General features: G+C 56.5%; 7 protein-coding genes across 7 annotated transcripts; 2 read left to right on the top strand and 5 right to left on the bottom strand.

Moving 5' to 3' along the window:
* The first annotated feature begins 1,378 nt into the window (after positions 1–1,378).
* On the top strand, positions 1,379–1,933 carry BGZ61DRAFT_457833 (uncharacterized protein). Its single transcript, XM_046246687.1, has one exon. The coding sequence runs from the start codon at positions 1,406–1,408 to the stop codon at positions 1,886–1,888; it is 483 nt and encodes a 160-aa protein (XP_046100524.1). The 5' UTR covers positions 1,379–1,405; the 3' UTR covers positions 1,889–1,933.
* Positions 1,934–2,033: 100 nt separating this feature from the next.
* Positions 2,034–2,756, bottom strand: BGZ61DRAFT_76395 (uncharacterized protein). Its single transcript, XM_046257067.1, has one exon. The coding sequence runs from the start codon at positions 2,672–2,674 to the stop codon at positions 2,180–2,182; it is 495 nt and encodes a 164-aa protein (XP_046100523.1). The 5' UTR covers positions 2,675–2,756; the 3' UTR covers positions 2,034–2,179.
* Positions 2,757–3,744, bottom strand: BGZ61DRAFT_76401 (uncharacterized protein). The gene has a single exon (XM_046257068.1). The coding sequence runs from the start codon at positions 3,509–3,511 to the stop codon at positions 2,840–2,842; it is 672 nt and encodes a 223-aa protein (XP_046100522.1). The 5' UTR covers positions 3,512–3,744; the 3' UTR covers positions 2,757–2,839.
* Positions 3,745–4,505: 761 nt separating this feature from the next.
* BGZ61DRAFT_457829 (uncharacterized protein) lies at positions 4,506–5,242 on the top strand. Its single transcript, XM_046246686.1, has one exon. The coding sequence runs from the start codon at positions 4,623–4,625 to the stop codon at positions 5,133–5,135; it is 513 nt and encodes a 170-aa protein (XP_046100521.1). The 5' UTR covers positions 4,506–4,622; the 3' UTR covers positions 5,136–5,242.
* A 338-nt stretch (positions 5,243–5,580) lies between these two features.
* BGZ61DRAFT_520729 (uncharacterized protein) lies at positions 5,581–6,472 on the bottom strand (the record flags this gene model as incomplete). The annotated part of the gene is made up of 3 exons (XM_046252461.1): positions 5,581–5,871; positions 6,044–6,170; positions 6,369–6,472. The coding sequence occupies 3 exons, from the start codon at positions 6,470–6,472 to the stop codon at positions 5,581–5,583; spliced, it is 522 nt and encodes a 173-aa protein (XP_046100520.1).
* Positions 6,473–7,066: 594 nt separating this feature from the next.
* Positions 7,067–7,492, bottom strand: BGZ61DRAFT_481809 (uncharacterized protein; the record flags this gene model as incomplete). Its single annotated transcript, XM_046249339.1, has 1 exon — positions 7,067–7,492. The coding sequence occupies one exon, from the start codon at positions 7,490–7,492 to the stop codon at positions 7,067–7,069; it is 426 nt and encodes a 141-aa protein (XP_046100519.1).
* A 1,624-nt stretch (positions 7,493–9,116) lies between these two features.
* On the bottom strand, positions 9,117–10,600 carry BGZ61DRAFT_536144 (uncharacterized protein; the record flags this gene model as incomplete). The annotated part of the gene is made up of 2 exons (XM_046254354.1): positions 9,117–9,908; positions 9,962–10,600. The coding sequence occupies 2 exons, from the start codon at positions 10,598–10,600 to the stop codon at positions 9,117–9,119; spliced, it is 1,431 nt and encodes a 476-aa protein (XP_046100518.1).
* Positions 10,601–12,015: the final 1,415 nt, after the last annotated feature.

Here is a 12,015-nt window from a genome sequence, read left to right as displayed (position 1 = left end):
GCCTCCTTCACGGGCCATCCCGCCGGTAAAGGCTCCCCCGTGAAACAATGTAACTCCAGGGCCCGGCGCGCCATGCCTGAAGCCGGAAGTTGGACGCGAGCGGTGACGCTGTCTCTACGACATGACGCTACGACATGACACCGAACCTGCCGCGATTTTTGCCCGAATCCAAGCTGCCGGTCGCGTGTTGAGTGTTCCAGAGCATCGATGAGCGGTGTCACATAAACACGCCCGTGTGTGTATGTTGAAGCCCTAGGGAATACCGCAATGGCATTGTCGACGTAACCCTACGAGGCAAACCCTGCTTTGTGTAAGCGGCCGGACCATGCCATGCAAACCATGGGTCCGTCCTGTACATATTCCGAGACTCGGCCAAGGTCGAGTGTATCCCTGCTACGATTGTGCATGTCGATGCTACCGTCTTTTCCAGGGCAAGGGTTGTTGATGCTCGCAGCACTTACTACGATTGCATCTTAATCGCTGGGCTCGACGCTACAGCTGGTACTGGAAGAACAGGGCTGTTGACTGTACACATCTGGTGTACGAGAAGCTATGAACAGATAGGGGTACGGCAACTTTGTCGTAACAGCATCAATTCAACGCTGTCGTAGACTGTATTGACACCCACGACATGGAAACCGGGCATAGCATCCCATAGTCCAGATGCGCAACCGCTTGGTTCCTCAACGGGCCTTCCTTCTGCCATTGTATTCCCTCTTTTTTGAATTTCATAATCGATAATTCAACCACATGCCCATTTATAGATTTCGAGGGATCGTTCGTTGGCAACGCTCTCGAAGAGGTTCCGCGTGTCTTTTAGTATCGAAACGTCGAGGAAGATTGGCACAAATAGTAGTATGTTTTGCCTCTTCCAATCGTAGAGGGATTCGAGGTTGGCGACGATAGAATGAAGAAGACTGTCGTCAAGTCCATCTACTGTTGCTTCCACTTCAACGGTTAATGGGAGCGGTGGGACGACAGAGTCTCCTATTGGTTTGGTAGCGAGGAGGAATCAGCGGACAGAATACCTGTACGGAGTGTCCGAGTGATCGAACTGAGTTCCAATCCCCTTTGGCATTGGGAGAGACAAACGGTGAGGTTCTCAAGGCCAGTCCACCATATCACAGCCTTCAAACCTTGGTCATCCAGAGTCGTCTGGTTACCAGGTTTTCAAAGAATCATTATCAATAGTCGATAACAAAAAGGGGACTCGGATCGAGCACAAGAGCCATGGTAGCAAAGCCTTTTTGCGCAGGTGTCGCCCGGATCTCTACCAAGGAAGGACAAACTCCCTCCGGCGCGTCAAGCGTGCTCCGATAACGTTAGGCTACGAATATCAGCAACGTAGGCGCACACTTACTCCTTACTCGTACACCACCACGACACACACACACACACACGCAAGATGGGTTCCATCGGAGAGCGTCCGAGACTCGTCATCACGGCCGGGACCGAAGACGGAACCAAGAAAAGAAAAGACATAATTCTAAGCCTCCTCTCGACCTCGCCACCGTCCCCTTCTCCCCTTCGGCCGGCCCACGCCCATTGTCTCCAGCCCGCCACAAGCCTCCGACCCGGCATCACGGGCAAAGCCAAAGCCAGTGGCGTCAAAGTATCCGTCCGAAACCGACCGCCTCCCCGTCCGAATACAAACTCTGCTCCAACGGGGCATTTGTCAGGGGGGGAGGCAAAAGGGGGGGTGTGCGTGTGTGGCCCGCGGGCAGATTCCTCAAGGGCAGATTCATCACGGGCAAAACCTGCGCACGCGTCCGGCTGGGAGATGGGTGAGGGATTCGCGTCTTCTCGTAAAGTCGCCGGAATGGGATGGATACCGGCGAGCCATCCATGCGTGCTGGGCTCGTGGAGACGGACCCGAGGCGCTGGCTGAGCCCCAAGCCTCGATATCACGGACTGGGCCGTAAGGGGGAAAGCCGCAGTGATCTGGAAGAAACGGCGTTGGCGAGACGTCAGGAGGACGCCGAGAGAGGAGGGTTCCTGCGTCAGTCCGACGAGCGTCGATCATGGCGCACAAGTTGGCCGGCTCGTTGCGTGGCCATCCCGTGATTCCCGCTCCCGGAAACAGCATGGGACAAGCCTCTTGTCTGCCTCCTCTTCGTTCTTCGCCCAGTCATCCTTCGTCTACTCCATGTTAAGCATCTCCTAGCTCCTGAGAGGCGGCTCAGCCGACCCGTACGCTCGTCATTGTCCCTGGTGACTCTCCGGCCTCGTCTCGTCCTGTCCACGGCCTCCCCGAGAAGCGCCCTCTATTCGCTCTACCTCGCCGACCTCCAAACTCTGCCCTCAGCGCCATCGATCCGCCCCCGATTCCGCCTGTCTGGCGCCCTTGGGCCTCGTCCTCCGCCCTCACCGTCCCGCGAGCGAAACCAAAACAAGCGAAACATCCACATTCCAGTCGCGAGAACGTTTGCGGTCGGGAACCACCTTCGGCCGGCACTGTCGCCCTCGGGAAAGGGAGTGCAAAGGTTACCCAGATGGGCGTGGGCGAATTTAGAAATTTTGTCCAGCTGGGATACACTGGGGACAGCAGACGGGCACGGCGTTTCTTGGTTGAAACCCTCTTCGTCAAGGTGTTCTGTTCCCACACGCCCTCAGCAAGTCCCGTGGGCTCCCGCGTTCTGGAGCGTCCCGGTACCACGGCAAGCGAACAAGCCATCGCTTGGAAGCCGTCCAGGGCGAGTGTAGATCTATCCCGTGGGCCTAGAGAAGCCTAATAGGGGGTGAGATTGGGAGGAAGCGGAACATGGCGAGCAGGTACAATGATGGATGCTGTGCTTCCTCATAGACTCCAGACCAGAGTTGGACCAAAGAGCAAAAGCGTCTACTCTAACGGCTGGTTTTGGCTGGGCAACTGACATGGCAAAAATGATACGGTTCCTGGTGTTGAGGGAATGGCGGCGGCCAAAACACCAAGCCGTCGGGTCACGACAACACGAGACACAGCCGAGTCGGGAATTCTCCCAATCTCTCCCATGCCACGTATGTCTCGCCCAAAGGCAAGACACACTTCTGAGATATCGGCCCGCAAACTCTTGAAATGCCTCCCCGTCACCGTCCCTCTTCCGCCCATCCCTTCCCCATACCCGCATTCCAGCGCTCCAGCGTCCCGGTAACCCATTGCAACTCCAGACTCGTCCCCTCTCCACCGCCACATGTTCTGTAGCCCGCCTCGTTCCTGACGGGGCCCGCGTCCTCCCTTGCTCCGTCCTGTATCGGACACTCTCTCTCCCGCGCGTGAGGCGGCGATCGGGAGACTTAATTGAACTTGCCTCTGGTTTCGGCCTCCCACGCCCACACCCCTTTTTTGGTATTGGGTGACTGTTCCTTTGCACGGCACGGGGGAATTGAGTCGGCTGGAGTCTAGAGACATTTCCTTTGGCTTTGTGAAGTTTGAAAAATCAAACAAGAGTCGAAAAGGAAACATCGAGTGCAAACCTCGTACGAGGTTAAACCATGGCCAACTGGGCCTACCGTCAAACTTCCTCACCAGCATCGCATCGTATTGCACGACATGACACTTGGGGTTTACTATCCACGAAGTGTGCGACACGACTAACCCTCTCTTGCACTCTCGCCCACACACTCCTCACACACGCATCCTCCTGTGTCAGTGTCATGCTCGCTCTCCATACCGCATGCAAAGTGGAATAAACACCCCCCCCCCATCACGACTCCGGGCCTATTCCTCGCAAAACCCTGGCAAGGCTATTGATCGATCCATTTAAGTCCGTTCCCACACAGAGGAGATAGGCAGCCGTACACACCCACCGTAGACACGCCCCCTATTGACCTTTTTTTCGTTGCTTCGTCTCTCTCTACCGCACGGTGAGTTCGGTCAAAACAAGCAGCGCGCAATCAGGGTACCGCACCCTTGAGGCTGCGTCGTCGGCGACGGCCAGACGACTGCTTGGCTTGGCTGATGATGGAGGTACACACTGTACTGAAGTCTTGGCTTTTTTTTACAAGTGTCTCCGCCTGGTGCGTGTCTCGACTGCATCCTCCGAAGGGAGGCCAATGGTCAGGATGTCCTGTACTCGTGGCAGACGCGCAGCTGTGTGGTTTGTGATTTGCGTGCTCTGGGTGTCGACGGTTGCAGCAATTGTCGATTGATCTTCAATGATATTGGCTAGCAGCAGAACAGCAGAACAGCAGAACAGCAGAATAGCTGTAGACGCCGGTATAATAAATCCATGTCCTTGTCTGCTCTCTTTGGCACTCCGGCTGTCTCTGCCTATTCCCTCTTTTCTCCACAAACAATCACACGTTGACCCCTCTCTCTCCGTCCATTCATCATCCATCCATCCACAATCCGTGGCCATACCGTCTTCGTACAATCCTACATATAAACCTAAAGACATACATACATACTACCGAGGACACTCGCCTAGGATTCGTCACCGCTTTCGCTTACACTGTACATACTGCAAAGTACCCTGTCGAGGTCTCCTCTTTTCCTGTCGTTGGTCCCGTCTTCTAAACTCCGTGATGCGTGATGCGTGATCTGTGGCTGGCTGGTTGGTGCTCTCACTCTGTCCCTTTCTCTGTCTCTCTCTCTCTCTCTCTCTCTGTCTGTCTGTCTGTCTGTCTCTTCTCTCCCTCTCGCGATGGCTACTCTCTCTGGCTACTCTGTCTTTCTCTCTCTTCTCCATATTATTATACACGCCCCCCCCTCCCCCCTCCCACCCATCCATCTTCCCCATCCATCCCAGACTGCATCTGCACAGCAACCCAATAAGCCTCGTCATACGCCCATTACAAAGTATTTACTACTTTTTCAAGTCCAAAAAAAAGCCAGCCCAGCGCCGCGCCATCTCATCCGCATTTTCATCCCCATCCCAAACCTTGCCGCCTCAACACGCCCCCTCCTTTCTCCTCTTCGTCTCCTCTTCTTCGTCTCCTCTCCGTCTCCTCTTCGTCTCCGCTTCGTCTCCCCTCATTCGCGCCGCCTCCGTCGCCGCCGCCGTCGCCGCCGCCCCGCCCGCGCACCGTCCAACAGACCGTCGGTCCTTGGTGTACCGGTTTTCCTAATCTTTTTTCTCACGCCTTTCTGGCGCCCTTTTTGTTGGAGTCCCCCGGGCGGGCGCCCGCTGCCGGCCGTGATCCGTCGTTCGCGTTAAAAGTTCGGCCAAGACGTACCGTCACTTCCCTTCCCTACCCTTCCCTTCCTTTGTACGCCATCGCGGACTCGGCCTCTTCTTACGCGAGGTCAGCCGGTGAGACGGGGGGGGGGGGGGGGGGGGGGTGAGGGGTGAAAGGCCCTTGGGTGGGATGGGATGGGATGGATGGTACGGCTAGGTAAGGTACACCAAATAATAATAATAAGAGGATCTCATTAATCAGCTAATTGGTAGTTGGGCTGTCCTGTGAGGTTTTTGCCCTAACAAGGCAGCCAGATGGGAGCAGCCAGCAGAGGAGAGAGGAGAGCCATCCATCCATCTTATTGACAAGCGTTTTCCCCTCTCTCGTAGGGCTACACCCCCGCCGGGATGTGAATACCGTAGTGTAATGCTCACGTAGTCATAAAAGCTGTTGAAGCATTGAGAGGGGCAAACATGGTCATCGTCATTTCGGGCGTTGGTGTTGGTGTTGGTGATTTGCATAATCAACCGTGGGCGTCAAAATCAACACTCTTGACCACATCTTCTTTCCTTCGTCGTCGTCGTCGTCGTCGTCGTCGTTGTCTGACCCCCTGATGAAGCCGCTGCTATTGTTACCTGATGCGGATGCCCCCAGCGCCAGTCCCAGCTCCGTATGGTGTGTGTAGTGAGTGTTGTGTAGCGTGTGTAGCGTGTGTAGCGTGTCTCTCGCGTCTAGCTCCTCCTCTCCGGGGACCAATTTCACTCCCTCGCGCGCCTAATCTACCGTTAATTAGTCGGCGAACAAGTACGCATGTGGCACGTAGCACGTTTACTACGTGCCGATGCCACCGCTACAACTGGCAGTGGCTGGAAGGCAATCTGCCAAAAAGTGTCAGGTCGTCCTAGCCTCACGGATGGATCACGGGATGGACCACATATGGGCGTACTACGTAGTAGTCGTCAAAAAAGAAGCCAGGTGTGCTTACTCGTCGCAGGGTGTAGAGTACCGTAGTGTAGTAGAGTGGAATACCCGCAAAGGGGGTGAGGGGCGTGCCGCATCTTGCGACAACTAATCTTTGCTATGTATTGCAAGTACTGTGCGTGTGTGAATATGAGTGTTGGGATGAGGAGGAAGTACTGTACTTCGTGCTTTTGCATGTCGGTGGTTCTCGCTGGCATGCCTTAGCTCTGTGTCGACATTGCTTTGTTTTATTCCGACTTTGGCTACTTGTTTGTTTGCTTGCTTGCTTGCTTTGCTTTGCTTTAACTTACTTTGATAGTCCTTGCTTCCGTCTTTGTTGCTCTCCGTTTCTGCCGCTGCCACTGCCCCCGCTCGTTGGTGCTGTTGTCTCTCCCCGTCTCGTATCATGGGCCATTGTCGTTCAGCTATCCACCAACTCGGGACGCCTCTAGACCCGCGATTCAGCCCCATCGGTCTAAGGCAGTCAGCCCATCGAATGCTACTACCGTACTCTGGGCAGAGTACGGGGTACTTACTTACGCACCAAGTAGTATATACCGAGTACCCATTGATTCTTCCATTGTGTTCATTCATCCGTTTGGTACTCGGTTCAATCGTTCAGCCAGCCTCCGTCAGCACGGATCCAAGCAACTAAGCCCAACAGCCAGCCAGCCATGCATCCATCCAGCCATCTAGCAATCAAGCCCAGCCTAACAGCCTAACAGCCCACTCACTCACTCCAATTACCCGTTTTCCACTCACACAGATACCATACATAGGTACGTACGTATACCTACACAACACAACACACGCACACAAACTACGCAGTACTCTCTCGGCTACTCGCCGCCGCCGCCGCCGCCTCCACCACCACCACCACCCAATATTCCCCATTCTCTCTCTCTCTCTCAGCCCAGTCCCACCACTCCCACTCCTCAATTCCCAATTCACAACACCCCAATTGTCAATTGTCCGTGTCCTCCCTCCCCCTCTCCCTTCTCCCTACTCCCTACTCCATACGTGCCCTGTGCGTCTGCGTCGGCGCTGCGTCATGTGCATCGACCGTCCTGCGGCCGTCCCCGTGCAGCATATCCACATCGCCCACGGAGAACGTCGCATCGACACCAAATCTACAACACCCCGGTCGCCCAGTTCTCCGCTTGACAGGGACCAGCCCCCGGGTCGATATCCCTCCCTTTTGCCCACGTCTCTCGCCTCCCTCGCCTCCTCCACTCACAATGCCCATCTCGCCGGACGCCAGAGAGGCCCCTGGCTCCGTCCAAGGGTCAAAGGTCCTCCCAGCGGCCCAGTTCGTAGCCCAGCAGTGGCCCAGTTCATAGCCCAGTGGCCCAGTGGCTGGCGCAATGGACGATACAATGATACATCCCATCATGATCCATGCCCGGCCTACCTGCCAGTCCCGCCATGTCGCCATGTGGATTCGCCCTCTTCCCTCCTAGTCCGCAGTAGTCCATAGTAGTCCCTCCTCTTTGTTCGTCTCCGTAGCCATTGCCGTAGCCTCCCCTCGCTCCCGAGCCTCTGCCCCCCCTCCCCCTTCTCCTCTCCATGATCCATGACCCCATCAAATGGCCCGCGTCCCTTGCTAGCCCTTACTCGCCCCGTCCCCCGTCCCCCGTTGCCCGCTGCAGCGTGGTGACGGGACGAGACGAGCCAGGCGAACAAGGCGGGCCAGACGAGGCAAACGAGACACCCGCCAGCTCCCCAGCTCTCTCTGCCCGACTCTCATCCCAGCTCCCAATCCCTTGTCTTGCTGCCGTGAGCTCTCTCTACTACGTACTCTCCCTGCCTCCCTCCCAATCCTGTCAGCCTCCGCCACTGGAAATTTTCAATTGGCCCTGTCCTCACTCGCCTTTTGTACAGAGACGCCGGGAGTCTTCGGGTGACACATGACACCCTTCTTGCGTGCGCCTCCACACCCACCTCCTCTAAATCCCTTGATCCCTGGATGCCTTGTTTTCCCTACTTCCCTGCCCACTATCAACAAAAGCACGTCCGTGTTTTCAGTGGTAGTGTTGGCTGTGCTTCCCAACCTCGACCCATTCATTCATTGGGTACAATTCACCAAAGTCAGACACCCAAGACTAGAATGAGGGTGGAAAAGAGTGGGAAAGAGTGGAAAATTATGCGCTTCAACAAATGCTCCAATTCGCTATTGAGGGCAATAGTGGGATATGGAAGTCGGGCGTGGAAACAATTGATTACAACGAACAAAAACAGCAAACGTCAAGCGTCAAACTGCCCCAGCCAGATCCCCTTTCTTTCCCTTTGCCTAAAGCCTTGCCTTCCATCCCGGCCCAGCCCAACCAAGTCCAACCCATGATCATCCCGTCCTTGCCGTTCCCTTCCCGCCCTGCTTCATCAACGTATGCCCACAGAGGGGCATCCTTTTCGTTTCGCTTGCGCGAATCGTCATCCTAGTAGACAAGACAAAAATCTTCGCGAGAAACCAAACGCACCACTCCAACCAGCCCATCCCCAAATCATAACTCTGTAGTAGTCGCAAATAAAACACAATGAACCAAACAAACCGAGGGCATTGAAAACGGGAAACAAAAAACCATTTGGTGCCGTGAGGCGTATCCGTCTTTCCTGGAAACAAAAGTGACCGACCGATTAGAAGAGTGCAACGGCCTGTAGCTGCTGCTTTTTTTCAGGCAAATTCTCAAAAGGAGAAAGCAGAAAAAGAAAAACGGGAACGAGGACAAGCCGCGACCAACACAAAATCAGACAACAGCAACCGAAAAAAAAAAAGACATGATACCTGAAGGATGTTTGTTGCCAAACTGCGTCTTTCTCTAGACCATGCCCTGCTGTCCTGTATCGCCCACGAGAGTCCCTCCTCCCATTTTTGTTTTGGTTGTACTCCAGCCGCTTCCTCCCTCTCTGTCGAGATATAAAAAAAGCATGAAAAGGAATCGAAAACTCGTCATCTCGTCGGTGGCCAGCCATCGGAATCCGAGAGGCCCATAAATTAAACCATAGAGCCTCGACTCGTCGCTTTAACCTGTCCGGCAGGGTCAATTCGTCCTCGGGTTTCGTTAACGGCTTGCGTCTCTTCGCCCGTTCTGATTGGGGCTGGGTCCTGGGCGATTCAGTCGGTCGATCATCGTCTTATCGATGTCGTTCTTCTCCACCAGGTTGCTGAGGCTCATAACCGACGAGTTCCCTTGCTGTGGCTGTTGGCTGGAGCTCTGCCCCTGTCGAGCCGGTGTCGACGCTCCGCTGGAGCCGTTTTGTGCCGTTGGGGAGCGACCACCCGGAGCAGAAGTCGCATAGCTTGCTCCTGGCGTCGACTGTGGCAGCGCGCTTCCGCCAGGGTTGCGTGGGCTCTGTCTCGCCCCTGCGTATGGCGGGTAACCGATTCCCCCAGGGCTGCTATGGTTTGAAAATTCAGCTGGAGACCTTCTCCGAGGGTCTTCCTCGACAGCAGCTCTCGGCGGGGGTAGCCTGTACCCTTCGTCCTGTTCCTCCGAAGTCCTGCGGCGGCGTCTTCCTGCGACTTGGCTACCATCGTCGGTCCTCCCATCTCCGTAGGATGAGAACGACTCGGTAGGCGACTGAACTGGCGGGTAATAGCCTGGCGGTGGTGCGCCAGGATGCTGCTGGTAAGGGCCCCCTGGATGAGGGGCTGGTACCGAACTTGGAGCCAGGGGTTGACCGTATGCACCGAAAAGCTGAGTGCCTGGCGGAACGCCGCCGGGGACAGCAGACACTGGGATGAATGCCGTGGAGCTTGAGGATGAGACAGGTTGGAAGATGCATTCCTGGTTCATCCGGGCACAGTTTTGGCACTTGCCTCCCGGAGCGCTCTGGTAGCCACTGCATCGAATCTATGACGGTTAGCAAATATGGAACAAACGGACCTACGGAGATCTTCACATACCTTTCGCTTCCGGCAATATCTGCAGGCAATGGACGTACGCTGCCTTGGAGCTGCCTGTGTTAACTGAGGAGCGGCACCGGGTCCCCCAGGAGGGTACTCGTAGACGCCGCTGGCGAGGTGGGCGCGGTAGTCACGGAAGCCGTTAGGAGGCGGGGGACCTTGAGGCGGCTGTCCCCGGTAGGCGTAGTAGGGATCCGATGAGTACGGCTCTTGACCATAGCCGCCAGGGCCAGGAGGCCGGCGGTCATCGTAGTAGCCACCCCGCTGATCCGGCGGTGGATAGGCAGGAGATCGGGGGTCAGACTGAGGCTGGAGCGGCGGAAGATACGGAGGCTGCTGCTGCTGGGGTGGAGGCGGGGCCTGGTGGCCTGGTGGCGGATAGCCGTTGACGGCATTTGGCGAAGCATACCGCGGGTCGGGAGGGTATCCACGTCCTGGGGCAGTAGGAGGCGGGCCATAACTGCGGGCGTCGTGAATGGAGGGGAGGGAGACAGAGGCGGCCATGCTTGCTTGATGGTCCTCAGAAGGCCTCTGAGAGTTGTCCTGGGGAGGTGGAGGGTAGTGCGACTGAGGTCGGGAATGGTTCTCCTCGGGGCGACTGTGCTGAGGATACTCCTTTCGATAGCTGTCGTCGGCCATGCTACGTTGATGCGCAAGGGGCCGCTGACGGGCAGATTCAGGTGAGCAGGTTAAATCCAGAAGCTCGTGATGCGAAGTGGGTGATGATGTTGATGGGAAGACTGCGAATGAGCATTTGGGGGTGGGGACGACCACGGTAAGAGTAGTAGCAGATGTCGTCGGCTGTCTTGTTGTGTCGTCGGAGTGGCCGAGGGTACCGAGTCAAGAATGGATGTCTCGGTGGGAGATGACTGCGGATTCCAGAAGTGCGGATTCCAGAAGACCAGAGGGGTAGACCCTGGTGTTTGGACCGATGGGCGGAAGTTGTGTCTCTGACGCAGGCGGGAGGAGTGCGACGGGACAAGCCGAATATATAGCGAGGGATGGGAGAGAGGGGACGATCTGATCCAGGGCGGGAGGGGCCAGGAACAGCCAACAAGCAGGCACGAACGTAGACACTCGAGGTGCAGCGCAGTGCAGTGCAATGCAGCGTGCAAGTGCAAGTGCAAGCGTAGTGTGTGTGCAAGTGCGTGTGCAAGTGCAAGTACAATGCGGTGCAGGTGGGATTGAGGTCTGGGTCTGGGTCTGGGTCTGCGTATTGGCCGTGGTCTTGGTCTGGGGATTAAAAGGGAGGGGTGGATTTGGGAACAGGTGGTGGAAGAAGAAACCTGGTTCCCAGATCCGGGGCGGAGAGGAGAGAAGTAGGAGAGAAGAGTGTAAGAGCCTGAGAGGTGCGCAGGACAGACAGACCCTGGTGGTTTATGGTTTCGAGCCCAGAGAGGTCCGTCGTGCACTTGGGTAGCCTCGAATGTCTCCAAAGGTGAGAGAGACCAGAGGACCAGAGGGTAAGTAAGTAGAGGTAGAAGGCGGAGAGTGTGTCGAGAGAGCGAGGGTCGAGAGGGCAAAGAGGGTTAAGAGAGGCGGAGGGGGGGTGTGCAAGGGAAGAGGGGATGTGCGAGGGAGGTGCAGAAAGGATGGAAGGTTAGAGTGGGCGAGTGGCGGGGACAGAGGCGGGAATGTAATGGGACGGATGGCCCGGTGTGTCGAGCCGTTCCCAGGGAGCCGGCCCAGCTAGCACCTAGCACCTAGCACGAGTACCAAAACCCGCCGAAAAAAAAAAGCGGCAACGGCCTAGAGGGGTAGGCAAGGCCAGGGCCAGGGCGTTTTGGCGTCAAGTCAAGGGCCAGAGACGGGACGGCACAGAAGCGAACGGGGCCTGGGGGGGGGTGTGAACGACCGCTGGGGTGCTGGGGGCGCCTGGTACCGTCGAGGGGAGGAGGCTTGGGGCCTTTGAGGACCTCGGTGGGAGGGGGTCTGTGGCTCTTTGGCTCTTTGGCTTCGTGGTTCTGTAGCTCTTTGAGGATGGACGATGGGATGGCGCTTGGGCTCGGGATTCTCGTGGAGAGCCGTGAAGGCGGCGACGACGGCGGCCGCGC

This window comes from Ilyonectria robusta, assembly GCF_021365365.1.
Source record: "Ilyonectria robusta strain PMI_751 chromosome Unknown BGZ61scaffold_19, whole genome shotgun sequence".
NCBI classification, from domain to species: domain Eukaryota; kingdom Fungi; phylum Ascomycota; class Sordariomycetes; order Hypocreales; family Nectriaceae; genus Ilyonectria; species Ilyonectria robusta.
Note: the sequence above shows the minus strand (reverse complement) of the source record. Positions and strands in the feature narration are given on the sequence as shown.

Bases quoted from the DNA above. Each gene is read 5' to 3' on its own strand.
- BGZ61DRAFT_76401 (XM_046257068.1), bottom strand. From the start codon at position 3,511: ATGCTGGTGAGGAAGTTTGACGGTAGGCCCAGTTGGCCATGGTTTAAC.
- BGZ61DRAFT_457833 (XM_046246687.1), top strand. From the start codon at position 1,406: ATGGGTTCCATCGGAGAGCGTCCGAGACTCGTCATCACGGCCGGGACC.
- BGZ61DRAFT_76395 (XM_046257067.1), bottom strand. From the start codon at position 2,674: ATGGCTTGTTCGCTTGCCGTGGTACCGGGACGCTCCAGAACGCGGGAG.
- BGZ61DRAFT_457829 (XM_046246686.1), top strand. From the start codon at position 4,623: ATGGCTACTCTCTCTGGCTACTCTGTCTTTCTCTCTCTTCTCCATATT.